Source organism: Astatotilapia calliptera, chromosome 4 (assembly GCF_964374335.1).
Source record: "Astatotilapia calliptera chromosome 4, fAstCal68.1, whole genome shotgun sequence".
Classification (NCBI taxonomy): Eukaryota; Metazoa; Chordata; class Actinopteri; order Cichliformes; family Cichlidae; genus Astatotilapia; species Astatotilapia calliptera.
The window spans coordinates 36,718,620-36,745,846 of record NC_137425.1 but is presented as its reverse complement, the minus strand read 5'-3'; the positions used below and the strand labels follow the sequence as shown (position 1 = coordinate 36,745,846).

At 41.7% G+C, this 27,227-nt stretch overlaps 1 protein-coding gene across 1 annotated transcript; it reads right to left on the bottom strand.

The window, feature by feature from the left end:
- Positions 1–1,201: 1,201 nt before the first annotated feature.
- On the bottom strand, positions 1,202–17,866 carry LOC113021499 (uncharacterized). Its single transcript, XM_026166260.2, has 6 exons — positions 16,826–17,866; positions 8,305–8,372; positions 8,021–8,089; positions 6,146–6,197; positions 1,546–1,582; positions 1,202–1,462 (listed from the first exon to the last, which is right to left on the bottom strand). Exons 1-6 carry the CDS (start codon positions 17,373–17,375, stop codon positions 1,417–1,419), a joined length of 822 nt encoding a protein of 273 aa, XP_026022045.2. The 5' UTR covers positions 17,376–17,866; the 3' UTR covers positions 1,202–1,416.
- Positions 17,867–27,227: the final 9,361 nt, after the last annotated feature.

The following is a 27,227-nucleotide window of genomic DNA, read 5'->3' as shown; positions in this document are numbered from 1 at the left end:
CTGCTGGCTCGAACCAGCTGTTGGTGTGTCACCCAGTAGCAAAATCTGCTGGATTTAAACGTTCACTACAGCCAAATGCAGAATTTACAAAAAACTTTTTTCCAACAAAGTACAAGTGAAAAAAAGTGAAATAAAAGTTAATGTTGGCAGTAAGGTGGCGTGGTGATTATCATGAAGGTCCTAGTCAATAAGGAGGAGCAAATATGAGTGTGAATCGTTGTCCGGATCACTGTGTCAGCCTTGTTTTGTCTTTCTGTGCTGGTGGCCTGTCCAAGTATACCCTGTGTCCTTCCCTATGGTAGCTGGCGTAGGCAAAGATGAAAAAAAGCACAATCATCCTCAGTAGTTACTGACTACTTGTATTGTCAATACTTTTATTGTTAATACCAATAAATCATACCATGTTGCCTGTTAAAATGCTATAAATTTCTAACCATATAAAATGGCATTTTTTGAGTCACTTTGTACCTATATCTCTTCTGAGTGTTCCCACAGAGACCACTGTTGCCCTTAATTTCCACACCTTCTCTAGCTCTACTCTCAATCTCTGGTGTTTTGTGAGGTTCTCATCATGCTTGCTGATGTTCCTTCATCCCATTTCAGCACAGTGAACATCTTGTCCTGATATCTTCTTTGGTCTTTCACTTGAGGTTGAAGAATAGTTGTAGAATTAAAAAAAGCTTGTGAAAGCTAGAATCAAATTAATCCTTAAGTTGTTGCCAATGAAAGTTTTGTCAGGTAATATAGTTGACAAAAATCTGCTGTTTGTGGTCTCTCTGTGCTCATCTTCTTCTCTTCTTCCCCTGGTCTGCCTCTAACTAAGCCTGGTGCTGCCAGAGGTCTCTTCCTGTTAAAAAGTTCCAACTGTTGCCAAGTGCTCACTTATAATAATAATAATAATGGATTGGATTTATATAGCGCTTTTCGAGGCCCTCAAAGCGCTTTACAATGCCACTATTCATTCACTCTCACATTCACACACTGGTGGAGGCTACAGTTGTAGCCACAGCTGCCCTGGGGCAGACTGACAGAAGCCAGGCTGCCATATTGCACCATCGGCCCCTCTGGCCAACACCAGTAGGTGGTAGGTGAAGTGTCTTGCCCAAGGACACAACAACCAGGACAGAGAGCCCGGGGATCGAACCTTCCAGTTACAGATGCGCTTCCCAAAACAGTCTGCATTTAAAAATCAGTCAATCAATAAAAATGTCCCGTCTGTTTTATTTAAATAATGATTTCAGTATTCAGACTTGTCAGGTAGCAACAATACATAAACATGTGAAATTATTATTTTAAAAATTTCTCTGACGTTATTGGGGAGCAAATGTGTTATTGAAGAAAAAAACCCCAAATAACCATAACCAATGAAAGTATGGTATATTAGTTTGTCCACATGGTGGCAACATATGGTTAAATTTAGTTGACATCATCATCATCTTCATCAAAGACGTCAGCTACAGTCCTATGGAAAAAGAAATAGAGATGTGAATGACTGAATTTCAGAATAACTTGAGCAGGCTTAAAGTCAGTGTGAACAGCACTCACTTGTAGATCGATCCAGTCACTTCATCCAGAAATCCCCCTGAATAAAAACGATGAACCATTAGTGAGCTGGAGACAACCAATGACAAAGTCAACATATATGATCAGATGGAAAACTGTTACCTATTGTAACTTTCTACTGCAGTTTGAGTTAACCAAAAACATGTTCCTCTCAGGATTACAAATGCTGGAACACATTGGATCATAATCGGAAAACCTAATTTGATCTAATCTGCTGAGGGATGGCAATTCTTCATTTTTCTTGCAGGATTACCTCTTTCCTCTTTAGCAACCACCTGTAGCAATCTCTGTGGACTGGCAGATGTTATGTCCACTAAAAAGGCCATTTTAAGGAAATGCCATTTCACATGAGCATCTTTGAGCAGCTCAAAGGGACAATGCTGAAGTGCACCAAGGATCACATCCATGTCCCATGGAGGAACTGGAGGTCCAGTCCTGCGAAATGTAAGTTGCTGGGCACTCCTAAGAAACCCGGAAATTAGGGAGAGGTCAGTCCCACTGAGTGCTGAGCAACCAGTGTGAACCACCTTGATTGCTGTTACCATACCTCGCTGGGTAATTGCAGATCAGTTGGGAAAGCAGGAACTACAGGATGGTCTTAAATGTAGCCTCGTAGTGGTTCAACTATTGGACCGCACATCAGGAAGCAAAAAGTCACCAGCGGTAGGGATAGGCAGACCTTGTGGATGGTGCACAGATTCCTGCAAATTTCATATCACAGGTTCAGGCAACCCTAAGGAAAGATGCCTTTCCAGGTTCTCACCCTGAGCCCTGCCAGGAAGGGCTGGAAAAGCATACTGCTTATTTGAGACAGGAGGTCCCTTTGGAAGGGAAGCTCTCATGGGTCCCATTCAGTAGCAGAGGGATTGCTGAAAACCAAGGCATGTGGGACCAAGAGGGGCCACCAGGATCAGCCTCATCTCCTCGGTCTGGACTCAGTGGAGGACCAACTGGAGGAGGGAGAATGGAAAGGAATGCATAGAGTCTGGGGGCAAGGGTGTGCACGGGTGTCCCACCCCAGAGGCAGGTCATCATTCTGGAGAGAGAAGAAACAATGGCATTGCGTCAACTCCCTGGACGAAAAGATAGAAGTTTGCCCTTCCAAAGTGATGCCAGACCTGGTCAACCATCTGTGGATGGAGTCTCCACTCTCCTGGGCTCGGGCCCCCATCAACTTAATGTCCACGTTCAATGGCCCTGCTGCATGTACCCAAGCAAACTCAATGGAACAGGGGATGAGCACACTGCCACAACCTGTTAGCCATCCTGAAGAGGAGGGGAGAACCTAGGCCTGTTGATGTAGGCTGTTGCAACCATTGTGTCTGTCCTGATGATAACATGGTACAGCTCCAGTGAGGATAAGTTGCCTAGTGGCTGGTTCAATAGCCATTTACCGCACAGCCTTAGTGGACCCTACCCAAATTGACTTGGAAAGTGTCCGTGAAGACCAGCTGACGGTGAGTCACCAGACCTACTGCGTGACCCTGGTCTAAGTTGGTTGAGTCCCTCCACCAATGGAAAGCTCAGTGGAGACCACAACTTTTACCTAGTGAGACCGCTCCAGGCACAGGCTGGAAGGGGGCTGGCCGACCTTGCTCCAGGATAGGTCAAGGGAGAGGGGGGTCGCTGGAGGATGTCAGAGCCTTGGCTGTTCATCCTCCTTCTTTCCATGTGGGTGCGCACCACGTCTACAAAAGCCAAGAGCCGAACTACTAGCTCATCAGGTCCTTAATGTCAGGCACCTGCATCTGGGAAGGCCGCAAATGTCCAGTGTCCTCAAAACTGGAAGCAGGCGCCACAGAGTCCTCAGGAAGGGCAGAGCTCTGGATGCTCTGCTAATCACATTCAATCGCTGGGGCCAGTGAGGAGCTCCTAAAGGGTGGCTCTTCGACAAGCCTAGCAGCAGGGGAAGGGAAAGACACCTGCCAAGGGTCTGGGCACTCCCCTTTGGCCTGTGAGGCATCCATTTTTCCAACTTTAGGCATATCGAGAAGGGGTGAGCCTGCACATTTTGTGCCAGAAAAGTGAGTACAGGTCAGTCCATACAGGACTAGGGGTTTTTCCCTCACCAGCAAGGCATGTTAGTACCCAATCACATCACACCTGTTATGCCATCATCCAGAGGCATAGAAATGTCACATCCCACACAGTTATGGCACACAGGGCTTGCCATACTTGCTGGGAGAATGAGGCAGCCGTAACGATGAAACAGCGAGATAAATACTGCTTTTTCCTAAGCTAAGCTAAATAGCTCATCTTTCTTTGCTGATCTTCATGTTCCCCTGACTGTCTTTCATACAATTTTCTTTTAGTTTATATTGTGAAGGATGCTTGGTGAGAAGGGTTATGCTAAGCCACTCGGTGTGAAACTCACGATCGTGAAAAACAGACTGGGCTCACCTAGCAGACCAGAGAAACCCTCGCTCACAGGGCTAACAGCATCAGCCACAGCAAGGACCCAATGGACATGTAAACCAGCGAAACCACAGGCAATATGCCAGAAGTGATCACAGCCAACTAGAGCTACAGAGGAAATGACAGCAATCCTGGGAGGCTGCCAACAGACAGGCTCCCCACCATAAAGGTAACAGACACACACTGTACCACACACTCTTCCAATACACACACTGCACCTGACAGTAAAGTGAAGCTCAAATGATCGATCATTTCAAGTCTGAACAGCTGTTTTATAGATAAGGGGCATGGCCACGCAAATTGGAGTATCTTAAAGAAGAAGCTACACGCCCTGACAAAGGGGATCATTCCATGTTGAGTATGTAACAGAGTTTAGAGATAGAGACAGAGACAACTAGAAAAAACATTTCACAGCAAATATGCAATATACAATACCATACCAACGGTACACCAAAGTGCTTCACAATAAAACAGCAGGTTAAAACATGAATAATATAAGACCATTAACAAAGCACTGAATATGCCAACAGGTCAATGGCACTAATTACGCAAGAATAAAAGTGAATATCAAACCAAACTTGCTAGAAACACATGGGTATTAAGTAGAAGATGTATACAAAGTTAAATTGTTAGTTAAGACCAGAGGTGACCATGCGTTTGCCCTGGTTGCGCCTCAGCTGTGGAATAACCTTCCCATTGCTATTCACGCGTCTGAATCCATCCAATCATTCAAATCACTATTAAAAACTCTCTTATTTAACCTTGCTTTTCTGGTTAGTTAATGCCTGTATTTTATACTTAAGCCGAGATCTAGACTGTACCAAAAGTCATTGGGCTGATGACCTGAGGGCTGTCCCAGGGGTATATGGTCTAAGGAGTTTCGTCAAGATAGCTAGGCGCTGTATTGTTTATAATTTTAAAGGTAAGCAGCAATATTTTAAATTCAATATAGTATTTGATTGCAAATCAGCAAGGACAGGGGTGACAGAGGCAAACCTTCTGGTTTCAGTCAAAAGGCGTGCCGGAGCATTTTGGACAAGCTGCAATCTATAATATGAATGCTGAAAATTTGGAAATTTTACCTGAAATGCTTGAAACTATTAGAAATACTTAAAGTTGAATTTGCTGAATGGCTTAACTGCATAAGATTACCAAAATATAGAGTACCAAAAACTGAAAAATGTGATAAATAAAGCCAAAAAATTACTTAGACTGAGCTTCATTTGCTAAAATTTCCTTTTCCAAAATAAAAAAAGCAAAAGTTGGTACTGAAGATCATCAAAATGAAGAAGTACTGAAAGTAATGCAGTACAACAAAAAATGACCTCAAGCAAGCTCAGCATGAGTCCACAAATTCTAAGCAGACAGTTTTTGATTGGTGGCAGGATGTAAACACCCCTCTGACACACACACACACACACACACACACACACACACACACACACACACACACACACACACACACACACACACACACACACACACACCTGTAGACCCTGTGGCAGGTTGATTTACACACAAGTTAATAACAACATACAGAGACACTATTTACAGATATAGAGACAAGGACAAAAACCAGTGATCACATCATATTAGAACAGAGACAACAAGAGTGGACAACAGGGGACAGTACAGAAAACAATAATGAAAACATCAATTATTTAATGTTTAATAAATCAAGATTTGGATCTTAACGTTCACATTAATAAATGCACGGGGGGATTAGGGAAGTGGAGACAGCTGGGAACACAGCAAGGACAAATCAGGATTAATAAGACCGCAAACTGAACATAACACAGACAAGACACGGGTTTATCAAAATGAAACCAGAAGTAATGTGAGACATACAAAGCTGACATGGACAGAAGAAAAAATATGGAGACATGACAGACTTCAAGGAAACAAAGAAGACATAAAGAAACACAGGGACCAGACTGAAGGAACTGAAAAGACTAAAATATGACTTGAGCATATCAAAAGGAAAATTTAATGATTCCCCAAAACTGTGGCTCAAAGATAGGACATGACTATATATAAAGTGCCAAACTCTAAGCTTCCTGTAATTTAGGAGTGATGACCAGATAAACTGAAACAAAGAAACTTTCCTTTTGAAATGTCGTTCCATATATATTCATATATTCACAGTGGTGACAGAGAATTTACTCACCAGGCTTACAAACGGTTTGGCAAACAGGACAAACATTGCAGAAACTGCACATCTATGAACAAAAAGAAACAAATTAATGAATTCAAAATTTGTCCTGGCATGAAATGGTACGGGGGTGGGGGGTTCTAAACAGTAGCAGAGTGGTGAGTGACATTATAAAGTGACAGTATAAAGTCAGGAAGATGGGACGACTATGGAAAAGCAGAACTGCTTCAATGCACTTTTGCACTATATATATATATATATATATATATATATATATATATATATGTGTGTGTGTGTGTGTGTGTGTGTTTTATACTGAAAGGTAATTGATTGGAAAAGAGTTTATTCTGCTTAGATTTTTTTGTAGTCATGTTATTTATATGTAGTATTTTTTTCCTTTTCATTCTTTCACTTTATATTTCTGCCTGTCTGATGATCTCATTTTTAAACATTAAATCAGATGTTATGATCAGTTACTCAGTACCCAAGTACCCTTTTTACTCAATACCTTTTAACTCTTGCTTGAATAATTTCTTGGACGGCTAGTTTTTACTGTTACTTGAGTAAAACTATGTTGAGGTAGTGCTACTGTTACTTGAGTACAATTTTTGGCTACTCTCTGGTAGTAACCCATCCCTCTAATGGTAAAGGTAGACCCAAACCATGGCAGCAAAATGCCTTAAATCAAAACACACCTATCCGGTTGTTCAGTCTGACATCACTAGCCGTGTCTGGGTCTAAACTCCGCTGCAGGTCCATATATCAAACGATCACTATGGCATTACTGAGAGTTGAAAAACTGTCTAAAGTCTTTCATCTTTAATAAAATGATCAGCGTTCTGCTCTACCAGGTGTAACAATTGAGTTTAACATCCAGGCATCCATGAAAACGGAATTTATGACATTTAACGGAGTTAGAAGTTAGCAGGGAGTTAGCTCGCTAGCTTCTATCTAAATACAATATAGCATGTCCTGACTGCGGGGTTTTGGAAACAAATTAAAACGTACAGCTCTGTTATCACTTCCAACATAAATGAAGACAGAAAACTAAACAGCAGTGACGTTTGTAGGGTTACTGAAGTTGGGCTAGCTGGTATATAATGATGTGCTACGTGACCGCTAGCGACACAGCTATGTTAGCATAATATAAACAAGCTAACTTTTTTTCCACTCGATAAAAGTTAACGTGAGTGTTCTCGGTGGTCAGGAACAAATGTAATCGCATGGCAGGATGCTGTAAAAGGACCAAACTTCAGCCAGGAGAACAACTGAGATAATCCATCCACAATACGAGGTTAGTCATTCATATACTGCTGCATGGGCTGGGCTGTAGTTACATCCTAAGGTTTTAAAAACTGAGCTTAAATAAATGATTAGTGGTAATAAAAGCCGAGGGAGGTCAACAGTGATCACTGACTGTTTTAGGAGCTTTTTGAGATCAAATAGAAGAAAATAAATAACATTAAAGATGTTAACAACACAAAAGCCATATTAAACGCAGACTACTTTAGACCCGGAAGTAGGATTCGTCGCGTCATCACTGAACAACCGGATTGCTTTTTGTTGGACTCCTTTGGTGCGTTTCCTGTTTGCTAGCTTCCCCTGTATCAGTGTCAGCCCCACTTGTTGCTTGCTCCAAACGTCACCTCAAACTATACAGTCTTGGCTCCCCCCTTGCCTCAAAAATACAACAGACCAATATCACCATCCATTATATTACTAGAAAATGAACCACTGTTGTCAAAAACTCCCTACTTTTCTGTGCTCTGCAGTTCTTAGTTCCTGGATTTATTGTCATCGTGTTACATTACCATAGTTGTTATTTATTGTGCATCAAAGGCAGAATTGCTTTAAATTGAGAAGGAGGTCAGATGTTGTGTACTTTCTCACCTTGCAGTCGTCACAGTGCTCGGAGGTGTCTCCCTCCTCACAAGGACATTTATCACAGCTGTCACAGTGCTGGAAGAAAGCCCATTTTATTTTAAAAAGACTAGAAAGCAAATCATGAAATAGCAAGCAGTGCTCTCACGTCAGTAAGGAAGGAACAATCCACCAGTTTTAATGTTTAGATATTTGGGTCCATAACTGTACATCGTGATGTTTGTTTTAGTAAGGATTTGACTTTGATCCTGTAATGACAGAACATCATTTCTCAAAGTCAATCTCATACATACCTCACAGAATTCACAATATGCGCACACAGAGCCCTTGTGATAAGTACCGTCTTCATCGTCGTCGTCATCTGCACAGATTATTTATAAAAGATATATGACTAAATGAGAATAATTACAATAAAATGAACTAGTTGTTTCCCTGGTGTTTTTGTTTTATACAACAAAAGGAAAGAACGAAGTTCTAATTCCTAATATTGTGATCTGGACTACAATGCAGATTTTTGTTATAAGTTTGCTTCTTCACAGATGATAACAAAACCAAAGTGCAAAAAATGCAAAATTGTCTTTTTACTGGTAAAAATGACTGACAACAAAGTAAAGAAGGCACAGAGTCAGTAGACTCAGTATACTTTGAAGACATTGACTGGTTTAGGTTACAGGAGCAAGCCTAGTTCTAGTTTTATTCTAGAATAATTTAGTACTTGTTTGCTAAGTGTATATAATGGCTACAGAGTAAAATAGAAAACTATCAAGATGTTTACAGCTCATTTCTTAAAGTTTTGGGGATTTTTGGTGCATTATGGTTGGCATTTATAGATAATTTCAGTATTGGAGCATTTATTGGAGGATATGACTAATGAAATAAGTCAATTGAAGTTCTGGCTTGATAAAAACAAGTTATCATTAAATTTGAATAAATCTAAACTTATGTTATTTGGAAATAGTCATTTAAATACAAATGCAAAGATTCAAATAAATGGTGTTGATATTGAAAGAGTCAGTGAAAATAAATTTCTGGGGGTAATAACAGATGAAAAACTTAACTGAGAGCTCACGTAAGATATATTCATTCCAAAGTATCACAAAGCATTGCAATACTAAACAAGGCAAAACAGCTATTAGACAAACATCACTTCATATTCTATACTGTTCACTGGTTTCACCATACTTAAGCTATTGTGCAGAGGTCTGGGGCAAAAACTATAAAACCACATTACATTCACTTTTTACTCTTCAAAAAAAAAAAGCAATTCGAATCATCCACAGTGCAGGTTACAGGAACATACAAACTCACTATTTTTGCAGTCTGAAATATTGAAAATTGACGATCTAGTGAAAAGCAAAAAATAAAGAACTGCCAGGTGATATTCAGAGTATGCTTTTTGTTTGAAAGAAGGAAGTTATAATTTAAGGGGTTTTTATAACTTCAAAACAGGGAAGGTCTGTGTGTTTCTGTTCATGGAGTGAAACTGGAACAGTCTGAATATGGAACGAGAAAAAGTTGAATTTCCTGCGAAAATACAGTGTGAATGCCTCGTATTGGAATCTGCTGAAAACAACTGAAAACGCAGAATTATCTGCTTAAAAGAGGTGTAGAAGCAGAAGTGCTTGCTGAAGATGGCTGTATGTGAAAGGGTAAACTGAAGAGTGTCAAGAAAGCAGAGTGGAGGCAAGCGGGGAAGATGTGTGGAAACCGTCACACATAGGATTCAAACCTTTGCCACCGGGTCTCACGGCAGCTGCTCATCCCACTGAGCCAAACCAGTTCTGGTGCCAAACAAAGATATTATGAGAGAAAAATGTGCACTGTGGAGCAGAAGTTGAAATTTGCTGAAAAGAGGTGAAGAAGCAGAACTTTGTGCTGAAAGGAGGTGGAAAAGTTGGAATTCTGCTGAAAAGAGGTGAATCAGCACAATTTATGCTGAAAAGAGGCTAAGAAGCAGAACTTTGCGCTGAAAACAGGTGAATCAGAAGAATTTCTGCTGAAAAGGGGTAAAGAAGCTGAAGTTTGTGCTGAAACAGCTGAAGAAGCTTGAATTAGTGCTGAAAAGCAGTGAAAAACTGAAAATTCTGCTAAAAAGAGGTGAAAAAGCTGAAATTTGTGCTGAAAAGAGTTTAGATAGTTGAACTGTTAACTGAATTTTTTTTTGTCCTAAGCGGATTTGAACCCAGGCCTCCTGGTCTGAGAACGGCTGCTCATCTCACTGAGCTAAAACATGGCTCAGCCCGGCAAGCAAAACTGGTGATCACACTGATAATGTGGTCCCATTCAGCAAAATGGGCCAAAAAATGCAATAAACGCTTAATATCTGAAAAAGTATAAAAGCTATGAGCACCAGGCATTAGCTGAAAGAGCAGAACAGTTTAAAATTTGAATGGTGAAAATCTGAGGGAGTAGTTAACCAGCAAAGGTCAGAGCAAATAGAATAAGGTAGAAGAATAAAGTTTAAAGAGAAACAGGAACTCAATAGTGTGAATGCCTTGAGGCATTCACACTATTAAAGCGACGTCCAAACATAAAACCGTTCAAAAAGAGTTATAAAAATATGATCTTCTCGAACTATAAAGAAAAGTAAAATATTGAAATTAAGTGAATGTCTCTATTTAAAAAAAAAAAATCATGATGTGATATTATAGTATATGGTATATCAGAAATCTGTTCACTATTTTTATTACAAATTATATCAGTAAGGAAGCTGATTAAATATTATCTGATAATTTATGGCAAAGGGGTGGGATTAAATAAGTGTTTACTTCTTCCCACTCCCTTTCAACATGTAAATTAATCAGAACGGCAGCTATATTGAAATGCATTGATGTTTTTGTATAGTATTTTTTTCTCTCTTATTTTCTTTTCTAAATGTACCTGTATATTGCTTACATGTTTGAAATAAATTACCAATCAATCAACCAATCAAAGTGGCAACATAAAAGTGTTGTAAAAACAGACTTTTAGTTTCTGCTGTTTAGTATCATTTGTATTATGTTGTAATACCATCCACCCAGGCTGGAGCCTATTCCAGCTACCATAGGACGACAGGCAGGGTGCACCCTGGACAGGCTGCCAGTCCATCAGCAGGGCTAACACACACTACATGTTAAAGTGTGGACAGACCTTCTCATTTCATGGTTTTTCTTTATTTGCTTCTACTTTCTACATTGTAGATACAAACTGAAGACATCAAATATATGAAGCAAGTTTATGGAATTATGTATCAAAGAAAAGATGGATAAATAACTCTACAGTGGGGCAAAAAAGTATTTAGTCAGCCACCGATTGTGCAAGTTCCCCCACTTAAAATGATGACAGAGGTCAGTAATTTGCACCAGAGGTACACTTCAACTGTGAGAGACAGAATGTGAAAAAAAAATCCATGAATCCACATGGTAGGATTTGTAAAGAATTTATTCGTAAATCAGGGTGGAAAATAAGTATTTGGTCACCTCAAACAAGGAAAATCTCTGGCTCTCACAGACCTGTAACGTCTTCTGTAAGAAGCTTTTCTGTCCCCCACTCGTTACCTGTATGAATGGCACCTGTTTGAACTCATCATCTGTATAAAAGACACCTGTCCACAGCCTCAAACAGTCAGACTCCAAACTCCGTCATGGCCAAGACCAAAGAGCTTTCGAAGGACACCAGGAAAAGTATTGTAGACCTGCACCAGACTGGGAAGAGTGAATCTACAATAGGCAAGCAGCTTGGTGTGAAAAAATCAACTGTGGGAGCAATCATCAGAAAATGGAAGACATACAAGACCACTGATAATCTCCCTCGATCTGGGGCTCCACGCAAGATCTCATCCCGTGGGGTCAAAATGATCATGAGAACGGTGAGCAAAGATCCCAGAACCACACGGGGGGACCTGGTGAATGACCTGCAGAGAGCTGGGACCAAAGTAACAAAGGTCACCATCAGTAACACACTACAACGGCAGGGAATCAAATCCCGCAGTGCCAGACGTGTTCCGCTGCTGAAGCCAGTGCATGTCCAGGCCCGTCTGAAGTTTGCCAGAGAGCACATGGATGATACAGCAGAGGATTGGGAGAATGTCATGTGGTCAGATGAAACCAAAGTAGAACTTTTTGGTATAAACTCAACTCGTCGTGTTTGGAGGAAGAAGAATACTGAGTTGCATCCCAAGAACACCATACCTACTGTGAAGCATGGGGGTGGAAACATCATGCTATGGGGCTGTTTTTCTGCCAAGGGGACAGGACGACTGATCCGTGTTAAGGACAGAATGAATGGGGCCATGTATCGTGAGATTTTGAGCCAAAACCTCCTTCCATCAGTGAGAACTTTGAAGATGAAACGAGGCTGGGTCTTCCAACATGACAATGATCCAAAACACACCGCCCGGGCAACAAAGGAGTGGCTCCGTAAGAAGCATTTGAAAGTCCTGGAGTGGCCTAGCCAGTCTCCAGACCTCAACCCCATAGAAAATCTGTGGCGGGAGTTGAAAGTCCGTGTTGCTCGGCGACAGCCCCAAAACATCACTGCTCTCGAGAAGATCTGCATGGAGGAATGGGCCAAAATACCAGCTACTGTGTGTGCAAACCTGGTAAAGACCTATAGTAAACGTTTGACCTCTGTTATTGCCAACAAAGGTTATGTTACAAAGTATTGAGTTGTATTTTTGTTATTGACCAAATACTTATTTTCCACCCTGATTTACCAATAAATTCTTTACAAATCCTACCATGTGGATTCATGGATTTTTTTTTTCACATTCTGTCTCTCACAGTTGAAGTGTACCTCTGGTGCAAATTACTGACCTCTGTCATCATTTTAGGTGGGGGAACTTGCACGATTGGTGGCTGACTAAATACTTTTTTGCCCCACTGTAAATATATTTTAGATTCCTCAAAGTAGCCACTGTTTGCTTTGTTGACAGAGCTGCAAACCCTGCTCTCAGTGAGCTTCATGATGTAGTCACCTGACATGGTTTCCCCTCACAGGTGTGCCTGTCAGGGTTCATTTGTGGCATTTCTTTCCTTCTTAACAACATCAGTTGTGTTGTGCAGAAGTCAGGTTGGTACACAGCTGACAGCCATAGTTGACAACTGTTAGAATTCATATCATGTCACGAACCAATCAGCTAAGTAAAGAGAAACAACAGCCCATCATTAATTTACGAACTGAAGGTCAGACAGTCCAGAAAACTGCTAAAACTTTGAATGTGTCCCAACATATGACTGTACACCAACCCACCCAACCAATGTCATCGTCAAGTATGCTTTTGACACCAATGTGGTTGGGCCCATCAGTGTACAGAACCTGTCCTCCTGGTGCTCCGAAAACAACCTGAGGCAGAAGGTCCTTAAAATCAAAGAACTTATAATGAACTTTAGGAGCGACAAACAGCTCCATTCCCCTTCGATTATAAATGGAGGATGGGTGGAATCTGTCTCCACCTTCAGGTTTCTGGGCACCCACATCTTTGCTGATCCCACCTGTACCCACAACACCGACTGGTAAAGAAGACCCAGCAGTGGCTGCATTTCCCCCATGTCCTCTGGAAAAACAACCAGAACCAGAAGCTGCTGCTGGCCTTCTATGGCTCCTCAGTGGAGAACGTGCGCTCCTACTGCCCAGGTGTTTGGTGCGCAGGGGCCGAAACTGAGAACAGGAAGACTGCACAGAGAGTCATTAACACCGTCCAAAAAAACCATTGGCTGCCCTCTGCCACCCCTGCCCACCCATCTCACCAATCTGAGCCATGGTCTGTGGTTGGCCTCATGTTTTAGGCCAACCACAGACAGACTATTCAGACCAAGTATTTTCTTTGCGCTACCTCCAACCAAGCACTTTGCTCTCCAATGTGTGCCTTTCTATTGTTGTGTATATATTTCTCTAGACTGTATATATCGCTTCTGTTTGCTATTTATAGCAGATGTCTTTACTATTTATATATTTATTAAAACCATTAAGCGCTATGGCAAAACTGGCTCATATGAGGACCACCCCAGGAAAGGAAGACCAAGAGATGGCCTGGCCTCCACAGTCGCCTAACCTAACCCAGTGGAGATGGTTTGGGATGAGATGGAGTGCAGAGTGAAGGCAAAGGACCAACAAGTGCTCAGCATCTCTGAATTCCTTCAAGACTGTTGGAAACCATTTCACGAGACGACCTCATGAAGCTCATGGAGAGAGAGCCAAGAGTGTGCAAGGTAGTAATCAAAGCAAAGGATCTAAAATATAAAACATGTTTTGAGTTATTTCACACTTTTTTGTTTGCTACATATTTGCACATGTGTTCATTCATAGTTTGATGCTTTCAGTGAGAATCTACAATGGAAATAGTGGAAAAACCATAAAATGAGAAGGTGTATAGGGTTAAGGGATTAGGTTAATTGGTGACTCTAAACTGCCCATAGATGTGAATGTGACTTCTTAATTAATTACAGTTTTAATGCTGCAAAAGCGCAAAAAACACATGGGAAGTAAAACAGAATACAAAAGAAGCTGAATAAATCAGTGGAACAATGGAAGTAGAAATGGAAGTAGAAAAAGACAACATTAGCTGTTTACTATCACTGTATTAAAATTCTCAATTAGAAGTAAATTGAAACTGTCGAAAAATGTCATTTGAGCTAAACTACAGAAATCTTTACAAGCATTATGGTTCATCACTAATCCCAGAGTTGGGGTCAGTCTGATGTACCTGTTGTATACATGCTCAGGTGTAAAAGCTGCTGCAGTAACATTCGGCTAACTTCAATTTCTTCAGGAAGTGCACTTTGTAGTTGTAATTAAGTATATAGTCAGACATTAGAGAAGAATTACCTTATAACTGTACTTATGGATATAAATTCATGTAGTTCACTAAAAAGTAATCATGCTACAAATAACTTTTTGACACGATATTATATTATCATCAAAAAATGTTTCACGCAAAAGTTAAAAAATGTGTTGCCCCTTCATTTTAATGAACATTTTTGCAGCTCTATTACATTTGTGTTCACTGCTTCAAAACACCACCACCCAGATGCTTAGAAAAGCATTTAAAGCACAGTTCATATAGACAATAGGCCGTGGTCAGAAGAGATACTCACTTGAACACTGAGATTTCAAATGTCTGTAGCTCTGGTCCTCATACAGGTAAAACCATCAACACATTTGTACAGATCTTTGATAAAAGTAATATGGCTTTTCAATCAGTTTGACAACTCTAATATAAGTCCGCTGCCTTCATTAACAGATATAAGCGATTTTTGAAAACCCGATTTATTTAATAAATCAAAGTAAGTGTTAAGACAAAAGACAATGTTGATTGTAGTAATGTCTACATGATTGTTCACAGTCAGCACAAACCACAAATGTGGCAAATGAGAATGCAGACAACCCATTCATCTCTTGACAGTTTGATTTTTTTGACAAAGCTTTAATTCCTCTATAGAAAGAGATGTTTCTCTCTTTTCCCAAACACTCTAATCCTAAAGGTCTGAAAAGGCATCGGCAAATCTGTTACATTTCATAACAAATAAGGTTTTATACATTTGTTCAATTTTTACATTGAGTATTTGTATTTAGGTATATCAGTGCCAAATAAGCATTGGATTGATAGGAGAAAAATTAATAAAGGAAATAAAATTTTAGTTTAAGCTACTGAAATGCACATCACAATTCTTTTTTTAAATGTAACAATTAAGAACATGAGAATTTGACAAGAGAAAATGAGGTAAGATTATTACATTTCTTGTAAATACATAAAGTTCTTCCATTATATGTGTTTAGCAGTTTTTACAAGTGCACACACCAGACTTGATTAATGAATTTGGTACATTACAGCAGTGAGTGGCATGAATGCCCCACAGAGAAAGAAAGATGAGCGATATTGAAAAAGAGAGAAACTTTAAGTCTGTTGGTAATTAAAGCTTTCAAATGAGTGAATTTAGGTAGTGGCCGTCCTGCACCTCCCCTCACGCTTTACTCTCCCTCTGTCTGTTTCTGTAGCGCCCTGTTCCCCAGTCTACTCCCAATATCACTGTCTCTCTTTCTTTCTCTGTAGGTTCACATAAAGACACAAATCCAAAACAAATGAAAAATGAAGATCCTAGTGGAGGAACCATTCTCGAGGAGACATTCTTTCAAGTGATACACAAATAAAAAATCTCAGACTAGTGACCCCAATAACTGACTCCCAAGACAAGCTTGGCCTTATTTGAGATGTTTTTTTCTCTCTCTCTCTCAAATCAAATCTTCTGCAGTCCCCAAGTTCATATCTAGCATACTGTACGAAGGACTTCGGACAGTTGGACTTCAGATGGGCCAGTTCAATTTCCCAAGAGTGCTCATAACTCTAGTTAAGCAGGGAAAAGAACACAGTGTCAGAGACAGCAAGGGAAATGGACAGCTGGAAAGAGGTGGAGGAGGCACTTTTATTACCAATGAGCTCTGAGACATTAAATAAATATGGACAAAGAGATGATCAGGTTGTAAGAATCTTAACAAGGGGAGTGGCTAACATTTTAGCTCCTCCCCTTTTGTACACTGTCCTGCACTGAACATGCAAACATTTGACCCCTGAAACATTGTGATAAGCACTACCTCTCAATGGCACTTAAATATTCAGTCTGCTTTGACTGGTGGCTACTTTGCTATTTTATTCCCCTGTTCTGACAATTTGTGTAGTCATTCGTAGCCTGAAAAAACTGTCTGAAAAGACAAGTCATAACAGGTAATGCTCAGACGGATTACAGTTTCCAGTATGTTAAATGGGCAAATGGCTGCGTATATGAAAAATCAAAGCAATATGAGAACACACGTCCCCTAACTTCCATTAAAAAGACTGACCTTCATGATCGTCATCATCATCGTCGTCATCGTCGTCGTCATCGTCGTCGTCATCGTCATCATCGTCGTCGTCATCATCATCGTCGTCATCGTCATCGTCATCATCATCGTCATCATCATCATCATCATCATCATCATCATCATCGTCGTCATCATCATCGTCGTCGTCGTCATCATCATCGTCGTCATCATCATCGTCGTCATCATCATCGTCGTCATCATCATCGTCATCATCATCATCATCGTCGTCATCATCGTCGTCGTCATCGTCATCATCGTCGTCATCATCGTCGTCATCGTCGTCGTCATCATCGTCGTCGTCATCATCGTCGTCGTCATCATCGTCGTCATCATCGTCGTCATCATCATCGTCGTCGTCATCATCATCGTCGTCGTCGTCATCATCGTCGTCGTCATCATCGTCAGCCATCAGACCCTGCTCAGAAGGGAATGGCAGATCCTGTGCCTTGGCAGTAGGTGCCAGCGGGGTGTGGAAAGAGCAGAGCAGCGCCAACAACAGTGCAAGAATCAAACTTCTCAATGATGCCATGGTTACAGTTAAGAAAGAGCAAACTAAGGAGTAATTAACCTAGAATGACTGCAGGAGTCCACCGCTGAAGCTCTTTGCACCTGCTCACACAAGTTAATCAATTCAAACCCACTCTGACGTAGACACTTCAGACAGACTCTTGCAGTACGGAATGGACACCAGTAAAAATGGCATCCAATGGACACAGTCCAATGCAGAGAAGATATTCCAAAGTGAAATCCAAATACTTGTTCCCAAGTTGTGACAAAAATGATCCTTAGAAAAATTGGTGTCCTACCGTTTTAATCTGGGATCACAATAAGACTGTGTCTTTTAGTCCAATTGTAACACTTGTGTGAACAGTTAAGACTGCAGGAAAAAGTGGAGAGGAGTAAGTGGCCAATGCTGAAGGCACATTCAGAACTAATGTGTGAGCGACAGAAAAAGAGTGAGACTGACCTATGGGGTAAGCTGAGAGGTTGGAGGGTGGGGTGGGGGTGGCAGTCAGGGTGACTGACAGGGGCAAATGCTGGAGGTTAGGCCTGCACCATCCATAAGTTAAGTTCATGATGAAGAGGGGAATGACTGTAGGAGGTATATGAAACAAATGGAACGTATTTTCCATCATCAACTGTTCAACTGTAGAACAAATGTTAGAGAGACACATATGAGGAGAAAGTCTGGCCAATCATGACAATACACTGTGGCAGAAAGGAAGATGACACATTATGTTAGACCTGGCAGGATATTGACAATGTTGTTGTACACGGTACTGACTGACCCGGCTAGTTGGGAAGTTAGTGTGTTTGTACGTACACTGTGTACTAATACCACTCTGAGCTTTGGTAATAATTGTAATTGTAGGTACTTGATAAACTTTCTTCTAAAGTATTGGAGGGAAAATGTTTGCCACAGGCTCACCCTCTGATTGAGTTAAAATGAAACAAAAGACAACAGCAAAAAACAAACAAGCTGTGTGGTTAAACTTCACATCAATACACACTTTGCTTTCATTTAGCCCCCATTACGTTGAAGACAAGCTAAAATATTGTTGATTTATACCCTTAAATGCACAGTCTGACATGAAATTTGGATATGCCAAAGTTCATGTAGATCCATAACAATAATATCAGTAACTGAAACAATGATGTTACAAATGGTCACAGCTACTGCCAGAGTGGGGACCAAAATATAACATTGACTAAAAGGACTTTTATTTTTGTTTGCATGTTGGTCTCTTTTAGTTTGTGGTCTAAAGCTTTGAGACATTATTTATTCATATTTGATACTTGGATAAATCCAATACTGTCTATGTGTTCTGATATATACACATATATAAATTAAGTATATATTGTCATATATATATTTTGTACATGGTTTCTGAGTGGAAGTAACATGAAAATGGGACCATTGTATTTCACTTCTAGTTCATCCTCAGTAATATTGTGTGAAGTGGTGTCTAGAGCACACTGATATCATTGCCATCCACCTTCCTACTCTCCTAACTGCACTGGACATAGCTACAGAACACTATTGTTGTTCTGTAAAATGGAAGAAATATCATTCTTAGAGCAAACGGCCTCATGATGATTGCCATAATCGTGTGTTTGATCTTGTGTAAATAAATCCATTGGTTTTTAATGACTCTATACCCTTATACTGCCCTCAGGAAATATTTTTAGCTCTGAGAATAGCTGAATCATCACATCAAAACATTTAATTGTGTAGGTGCTGCACACAAAAACTCATACTAATTGTTTTTAATTAATATTGTGTGTTATTGAGCCAGGATCAATGCATGTGGTTTGTTGAAAAATAATGTGTTATACCTCCAGATATACACAACTGACACTAAACTCTTAGCTCATCGATTTGCCTGTCCCTCCCCCTACATGCTGTCCCCAGAATAGATGGATTTCTGCAGGGAGGAGTTGACAGCCGTTCTATTTTAAAACACACACTGTAAGAGTCAGTGTAATGTGAGCCTTCCTGGCTCTGTTAGTGGTACCAAAACAGTTTCCCACATCCTCTGTCAATTCTCACCTCTACATGCATCAAGAAAGAGGTTGGTGACAGGAACCTCTGATATACCTCCTAAACTAAGCTTAAAGACGTGATTATAGTGAATAAATATACTTATTATACTCTTTTTGGCCACTGTTGTGATGCCGGTGACGCAGACAACACAAAAGCTGGTTGCATTTTTGGGAAGGTCTTTATACGTGTGTGTGTAATAAGAAAAGCAGGGTAGAAGACTGAATGAGCAAAGGTCAGTCTCTGCAGTGTGTCAGTGTTTTTAATATCAACATGTAATTTATAGATGGAAGTCATAGCATGCATGATGTTGGCAACAAATGTTGGCAACAAATCCCAGCCCTGCACACTCAATAAAAAGGAGAATTAACCTTAAAGCCTTGTAGAGAATCAAATGTACAGTAATCAGCAAAGTTTGAGAACAAGTTCCCATGAAGTTCTGAATACTGATTAGATCGTGGCAGTGAGAAACAGCTGAGCTGCAAAGAGTTAAGGACAGAATGAGCGAAGAGACCAAACTGAAATGAGGAGTGCAAAGTGGTTGAAAGTGGAGATGAGCTCAGACATACCAGAGACATTTCTTCTATCTTAGTTTGGCCCGTGGTTGTCGCTGCAGTGACCCATTTATACCTCAACTGTTAATTTTCTTATTCCCGTATTGTAATGAAAAAAACCCCTCAACTCAGTTCAGTTTTATTTATATTGCACTGAATCACAACAACAGCTGCCTCGATGCGTTTCAGTTATAAGACTGGAAAACACGCGTTGGACACTTCTTCCACAGAATGAGGCAGAGAGCACATACCGATCCAACAGGTCTTGGTAAAGGAAAAAAAAGGTGTTATTGGAGGTGTTGGGCAGGGAATAGCAGTGAATTAGAGAGGTGACAGTTAATACACTTCTTCTGCTCATTAATCACCTAGATATGACATTCCCCAGCTGGATTGATTTTCCTCTATGAATTTAGTCCAGTGCCAAATTCATCCCAAGCTCTTTCCATGTAAGGACTGTCTAAAGAAGGAAATCGGTTTCCATGATACAGTTACTGAAGGGGAGTGGTGCATGTGTATGTGGGTGTACGAGCGAAAGCTAAAATATTCAACTTAACACTTTAAAGCCTGAACTGTGAAATTAATTGACAGAACATTAAAATGTTTTGGAGAGGGAGTAATTATGGATCCTCACATTCAAATGACGTATCAGTGTCATCATTTATTCATTTATAGATTACATTTTTGCCAGTCATCTTTATAATTCTTGACCAATAGAAGGAAAATAGGAAAAAAGTGATATTTTTGAAGCAACTGGTATATAATGCGTGTATCTGAAGAACAGCATAGGACACTTCCCTGCAACTGTGCAACTGTCAAAAAATGAGCATTGCTTAAAGGAGTGAATAAATCTGGAGAAATGTGATGTTTATAGACTGCTATCCTCAGAGACTGGCTGAGACATTTTCTTCTCAAAGGTAAAAAACGTCTTAGATGCTACGAAAAATCTGTGACGGCCCTAGGAAGCCAGGTTCCTCCCTGACATGACATTTTGTTTAGTTTTGCTGAGTTCATTCTTTGTTTAAGCCATGTGTAGTTTAAAGTTACACATCTACACAGAGAGAAAAGAGAAAGCACAAAGCAGACGATGACGACCCCAGTTTAAACTACATATGTTTCCAGCCCGTTCTCACTCCCGAGGCGTAATATAATGACGATTTGTCACCTAGCTAAAAATGTTACGCTTTAGGAGTGAGAACGTGTTGAGGTTTCTGTTTTGCATTTGTGCACAGAAACATTTCCATTTTCATTCTTGGAGGCACAATGTTGTTTTCTCGCCGGAGAATATGATATGATACTGAAAGCAATATTTGCAGTCACGTGCTACATGTTTTAAAAGTTTCTCCTTAGCTAGCTAAGTGTAGACCTAATGCTAAATCTTTATTTAATGTGCAAGTCTCTTAACATGATGTTGTTCTGTGTTGTTTGGTGTCTTTCTTACATTCACTTCTATTTCAGCAGCTTAAAAAATCCCTTAACACATCATTCACTATGGCTTGTAAAACAGCAGGGCTGCTCGTTAACCCAAAAGGTGCTACCAAGTACTTGAAGTGACCAAGAGGCGTGTCGTATGCAGTTTAACACTCGTCCTCTTCGTGAATGTGGACGAGGTGGTAAGCAATGTGAAGATCAAGTTTGTGAACATGGTGGCGTAGTGGATGGGTTCAAAAGCTGAGTTTATTAGTGTCAAAGGATATATATGTTTTTACAGTGATGTCGTTTAGGCCTAGATAATCAATACATCCTTCTTCCCTAAGAACAAGAATTCAGCCTCAATTGGAGAAGAAGATAGCCAAATGATTCCTGCCACGAGAGACTCCCAAATGTAATCTCCAGTGCGGCCAGCATTCAGGTGAGCAAAAGGCAAACTGCAAACGTTGAGTATGATGAATCCGAAGAGATACTAGGAGCACAAGGAAAACAAGGTGAGGAAAAAGAAACAAAGCATGGAGAGTTAAGGCGGCCTATACTAACAGAGGTTATTGGACGAACTGGTGAAGAATAGTTGACAACCCTGGCCTTAAATACCGCTGGTTGATTACCAGCGGTATTTAAGGTCACCCACTCACCCAGCCCATGACAGGTGGTGGTGGTGAAGATGAAGCCTGAACCTTGAACAGAGCTCTAGCTAAGGTGCCTGAGGTGGAGATGGGGAGGAGGTAGGTTACATGAAGGACGGAGAGCACAGATTTACAGTGGGGCAAAAAAGTATTTAGTCAGCCACCGATTGTGCAAGTTCCCCCACTTAAAATGATGACAGAGGTCAGTAATTTGCACCAGAGGTACACTTCAACTGTGAGAGACAGAATGTGAAAAAAAAATCCATGAATCCACATGGTAGGATTTGTAAAGAATTTATTCGTAAATGAGGGTGGAAAATAAGTATTTGGTCATTAACAAAAATACAACTCAATACTTTGTAACATAACCTTTGTTGGCAATAACAGAGGTCAGTGCATATGAGAGCATGAGGGTGGGAATGGATGTTTGTATCTGTGTGTGCCTGTATGTCTGTGTCTATATGTCAGGTTGGGTGTCAGACGCCACCTCTCTGGGGACATCTCAGGCCCTCCAAGGTTTGGAGGTCTATCTCCCCCCACCACCACTCCCCCTGCCAGTGGCGGACTCCCTCAGACATCGGTGCGTTGGTGGTTCTTTGTGTCCGGGGATGGGCGTCCAGTTACACACCGGCTCACTCCTTGGCGGCCGCTTATCGGGGCCTGGAGCCTGGAGCCGAAGTGGCCACCTCCGGGCCACTTCGGAGGTGGGGTGCCCCCGGCCTCTCGGCCTGGGGCTCGGTCACTCAGGCACGGCTGGCTGCCGGCGGAGCTCACGGGCGCGTCACTGCAACTCCCCCTGGCTTCTGCTCCGCGGCTGCTGAGTGAGCCCTCATCTGGGACTCTCCTCAGCTCTTTCTGGGACAGTGGCGCGGCTGCCCCTCTGTTGGTCTTCCTTGGTCTCTTGTGTTCTGGGGGCCTCTGGATGTCTGGAGTTTTGATCTCCTCCATACCTGCTTCATGCCCTGGAGGACGGGGCTGTGGCCCCCCCACACCCTCTAGCAGATCATTACATGAAGGAACCTTTTAAAAACAAGCGCGTCCATGCTCACAGGTGTACACACGGGTGATCACACCCACAAACTACACCCTTTTTGGCTCCTACCTCAAAGCACACTGTGTTCTGTTGATCTTATGTGCTGCCCAATAATGTTTAATATTTAGTATTTACTGTCATATTCCCATATATCATTGTGATGTTGTTTATTCTATTACTCTTGTTCTCTTCTGCTTGTTTTCTTTTTTCTTTCTCAGCAGGTGATCCAGGTGATTGATATATGCATTTTTTTTCTCTGCCCGTTCTGTTGGTTTTTGTCTTTTACCCTTCTCCCCCGTCCCTCTTCTCAGCTGTTTCTCTTTCCCTCTTTCTTTCTCCCCTTCTTTCCCCCAGTCAAGTCTGTCCCGTATTCAGTAAGTGAAAATAAAATGAACAATAAAAGGTGAATCAAATGGACCGTTACGGCAAGGCTGGGATGGTCAGTTTGGTAAAGTAAATCCATTGGGCATCTTTCTTTGCCTTTAGACAACAATTCTGATGGCAAAAGAGCCAAACGGGACAGGCAAAAAAATAAATTAAAAAAATAACAGAGGTTAAACGTTTACTATAGGTCTTTACCAGGTTTGCACACACAGTAGCTGGTATTTTGGCCCATTCCTCCATGCAGATCTTCTCGAGAGCAGTGATGTTTTGGGGCTGTCGCCGAGCAACACGGACTTTCAACTCCCGCCACAGATTTTCTATGGGGTTGAGGTCTGGAGACTGGCTAGGCCACTCCAGGACTTTCAAATGCTTCTTACGGAGCCACTCCTTTGTTGCCCGGGCGGTGTGTTTTGGATCATTGTCATGTTGGAAGACCCAGCCTCGTTTCATCTTCAAAGTTCTCACTGATGGAAGGAGGTTTTGGCTCAAAATCTCACGGTACATGGCCCCATTCATTCTGTCCTTAACACGGATCAGTCGTCCTGTCCCCTTGGCAGAAAAACAGCCCCATAGCATGATGTTTCCACCCCCATGCTTCACAGTAGGTATGGTGTTCTTGGGATGCAACTCAGTATTCTTCTTCCTCCAAACACGACGAGTTGAGTTTATACCAAAAAGTTCTACTTTGGTTTCATCTGACCACATGACATTCTCCCAATCCTCTGCTGTATCATCCATGTGCTCTCTGGCAAACTTCAGACGGGCCTGGACATGCACTGGCTTCAGCAGCGGAACACGTCTGGCACTGCGGGATTTGATTCCCTGCCGTTGTAGTGTGTTACTGATGGTGACCTTTGTTACTTTGGTCCCAGCTCTCTGCAGGTCATTCACCAGGTCCCCCCGTGTGGTTCTGGGATCTTTGCTCACCGTTCTCATGATCATTTTGACCCCACGGGATGAGATCTTGCGTGGAGCCCCAGATCGAGGGAGATTATCAGTGGTCTTGTATGTCTTCCATTTTCTGATGATTGCTCCCACAGTTGATTTTTTCACACCAAGCTGCTTGCCTATTGTAGATTCACTCTTCCCAGTCTGGTGCAGGTCTACAATACTTTTCCTGGTGTCCTTCGAAAGCTCTTTGGTCTTGGCCATGGCGGAGTTTGGAGTCTGACTGTTTGAGGCTGTGGACAGGTGTCTTTTATACAGATGATGAGTTCAAACAGGTGCCATTCATACAGGTAACGAGTGGGGGACAGAAAAGCTTCTTACAGAAGATGTTACAGGTCTGTGAGAGCCAGAGATTTTCCTTGTTTGAGGTGACCAAATACTTATTTTCCACCCTGATTTACCAATAAATTCTTTACAAATCCTACCATGTGGATTCATGGATTTTTTTTTCACATTCTGTCTCTCACAGTTGAAGTGTACCTCTGGTGCAAATTACTGACCTCTGTCATCATTTTAAGTGGGGGAACTTGCACAATCGGTGGCTGACTAAATACTTTTTTGCCCCACTGTACACCATGCAAAGCTGAGGCTGATTGGCTAGAAGAAGCCAAGCAAAAAGATGACTGGACAAGAGTAATGAAGTCAGTACTGAGACTTACAGCGTGGGTAGACATGTGGTAGACATGTTAAACAAAAAAGCAGATGAACACCAAAGAAAGCAGGCAGATGAGTGATTACCGATCTTCCTTACTGAACTTAGGCATAAGCTAAACAGCCCATGCAACAGCTTGGCCTTCCATGACGTTTCCTCTTCCTCATCATCATCTGTCTTCCACTTCTTGAGGCCCTCTTGGAGGAGATCATCTCTGAGATGCCATCTTCCTGATGTTTTCATGGGTGCTACTTCTTTCCTCCTAGATGGGGCCCCAAATGGCTGCCTCGGTACTTCGCTCTCCCCCACACACAGACCATCAGCATCAGCCTACCACAGGGATGTGTTCTCTCCCCACTGCTCTTCTTCCTCTACACTTCCTCCCCACGTCAGGGGAACCATCTGTAGAACTCCTGAAGTTCGCAGATGACATCACAGTCATTGGTCTGATCCACAAATAAGGACGAGTCCGCACACAGAAACTTTGGATGTAAGGCTCTGTGCTCTGTGAGTAGTTTTCATGTTGTTGCATCACTGGCATCTACACTACCACTTAAAAGTTTAGAACACCCCAGTCAAGTGGAAATGGTCCAAAAGTAAGGGAAAAAAACTGTCAAACGTGGAGGAGGAAGTGTGATGGTCTGGGGCTGTTTGCTGGATCCAGGGTCGATGACTCGTACACAGTCAGGTAACCTGAACCAAAACAACTATGACAGCATTCTGCAGCACCATGCAGTGCCCTCTGCTTGGTCAGGGGTTCATCCTACCGGAAGATAATGACCCCAAACATAAGTCAGAGTTATGCCAGAACTACCTCGGGAAAAAAGAACAAATGGTGAGCTTGAAAACATGGAGTGTCCAGCACAGTCTCCAGACTTAAACCCCATCGCGCTGGTTTGGGATAAACTGGACAGAAGAGTGAAAGCAAAGCAAACTACAAGGTCCACATTTATGGAACTTCTGCTACAGATATGGGAGAATACTTGATTTCTATTTTAGAAAGAATGCCACGGCTGTGTTCAGCTGTTATATCTGCCAAAGGGGGCGACTTTGATGGGTCAAAGTTTAGAATACATTTTGGTCCATGATTCCATTAATTCTTTTTTAACTCGAGTTTGTTATTTGTACTATGCTTTCATTTCAGATTGCAACAAGACATTAAACTGCATAGTTTTCAATAAAAAACTGGAAAATTGGGGTGTTCTAAAACTTTTGACTGGTAGTGTATGTCCTTCTGTGGCCATTTTATTATCTGTATCTGTATATGACCAGGAGGGCAGATGTATTGATAGCTCATTCCTACTGTTGAGCTGAGTTCTCAGCACCTGTCTTGCCTTCTGGAGTTGTGGCTGTGGCTAATGCTTGTGGCCTATGAGAATACCCAGGTAATGGTAGCTATTCTGAGTGGCACCAGATCACCTCCTGGATCACCTTCTCTCACTTTGCAACCAATTGGCTGCATTTTCCAGTCCAAAACTGGAGATAATATCTGAAATTCAGGAAGGAGACCACACCTTCATACACACCCCTTCAAGTTCTCTGTCCATCCCGTCTCTATAGTCTGTTCGTTCTCATCTGTTCGGTCAGGACTTCTGTAAATATTTTTTCCGTTAAGGATTCAGATTGGACTGTAGCCCTTCTACAAAGGGGCACGCAAAAGAGAGTCATTTTATTTCACAGCTATTCTAACTGTATTTAGCTTCTTAAAACTCACATATTCAAACATCGTGCAGAAGCAAAGATAGCACCTGAAACAGCAAAGCTACTGCCTACCTTGGAGGTCCACACCCACCAGCACCAGGTAGAAGAGCAGAAGAGCCTCACTCAGGGCAACATAATAAGAAATCTGCCTTCACCCCACAGAGGGTATGTGTGTGTGTGTGTGGCTAGGCCTGGGGCTTAGGGCCTTGATCCCTCTGGGACATTGTTATTAAGGGGGATTCTTCTCCCTGCTACTCCCCACTGGTTGTACAACACAATCCAGTTCATGTGCTGGTGGGGTTGGGGCAGTCAGTGAAAAGGCAATAGTGGCGGTTCAGAGTTTTGTATGATTAGGGGTTGGGGGGTTCAGAGGGTAGAGATGAATGCAGGTCTGGAGTTGGTGTGTGTGAGAGCAGGGAGTGAATTCAGCATCCTGGCAGCCTGATGGATAAAGCTGTCTCTCAGTCTGCTGGTTCTGGCCCAGAGGCTCTTCAGTCTCCTTCCTGATAG

Excerpts from the sequence above, each read along its gene's own strand:
- LOC113021499 (XM_026166260.2), bottom strand. The coding sequence starts at position 17,375 with ATGGCATCATTGAGAAGTTTGATTCTTGCACTGTTGTTGGCGCTGCTC. Across the intron at positions 6,198-8,020 it reads AGCACTGTGACGACTGCAAG|ATGTGCAGTTTCTGCAATGT; the intron begins GTGAGAAAGTAC and ends TTTTGTTCATAG. Across the intron at positions 1,463-1,545 it reads GTGACTGGATCGATCTACAA|GACTGTAGCTGACGTCTTTG; the intron begins GTGAGTGCTGTT and ends CTTTTTCCATAG.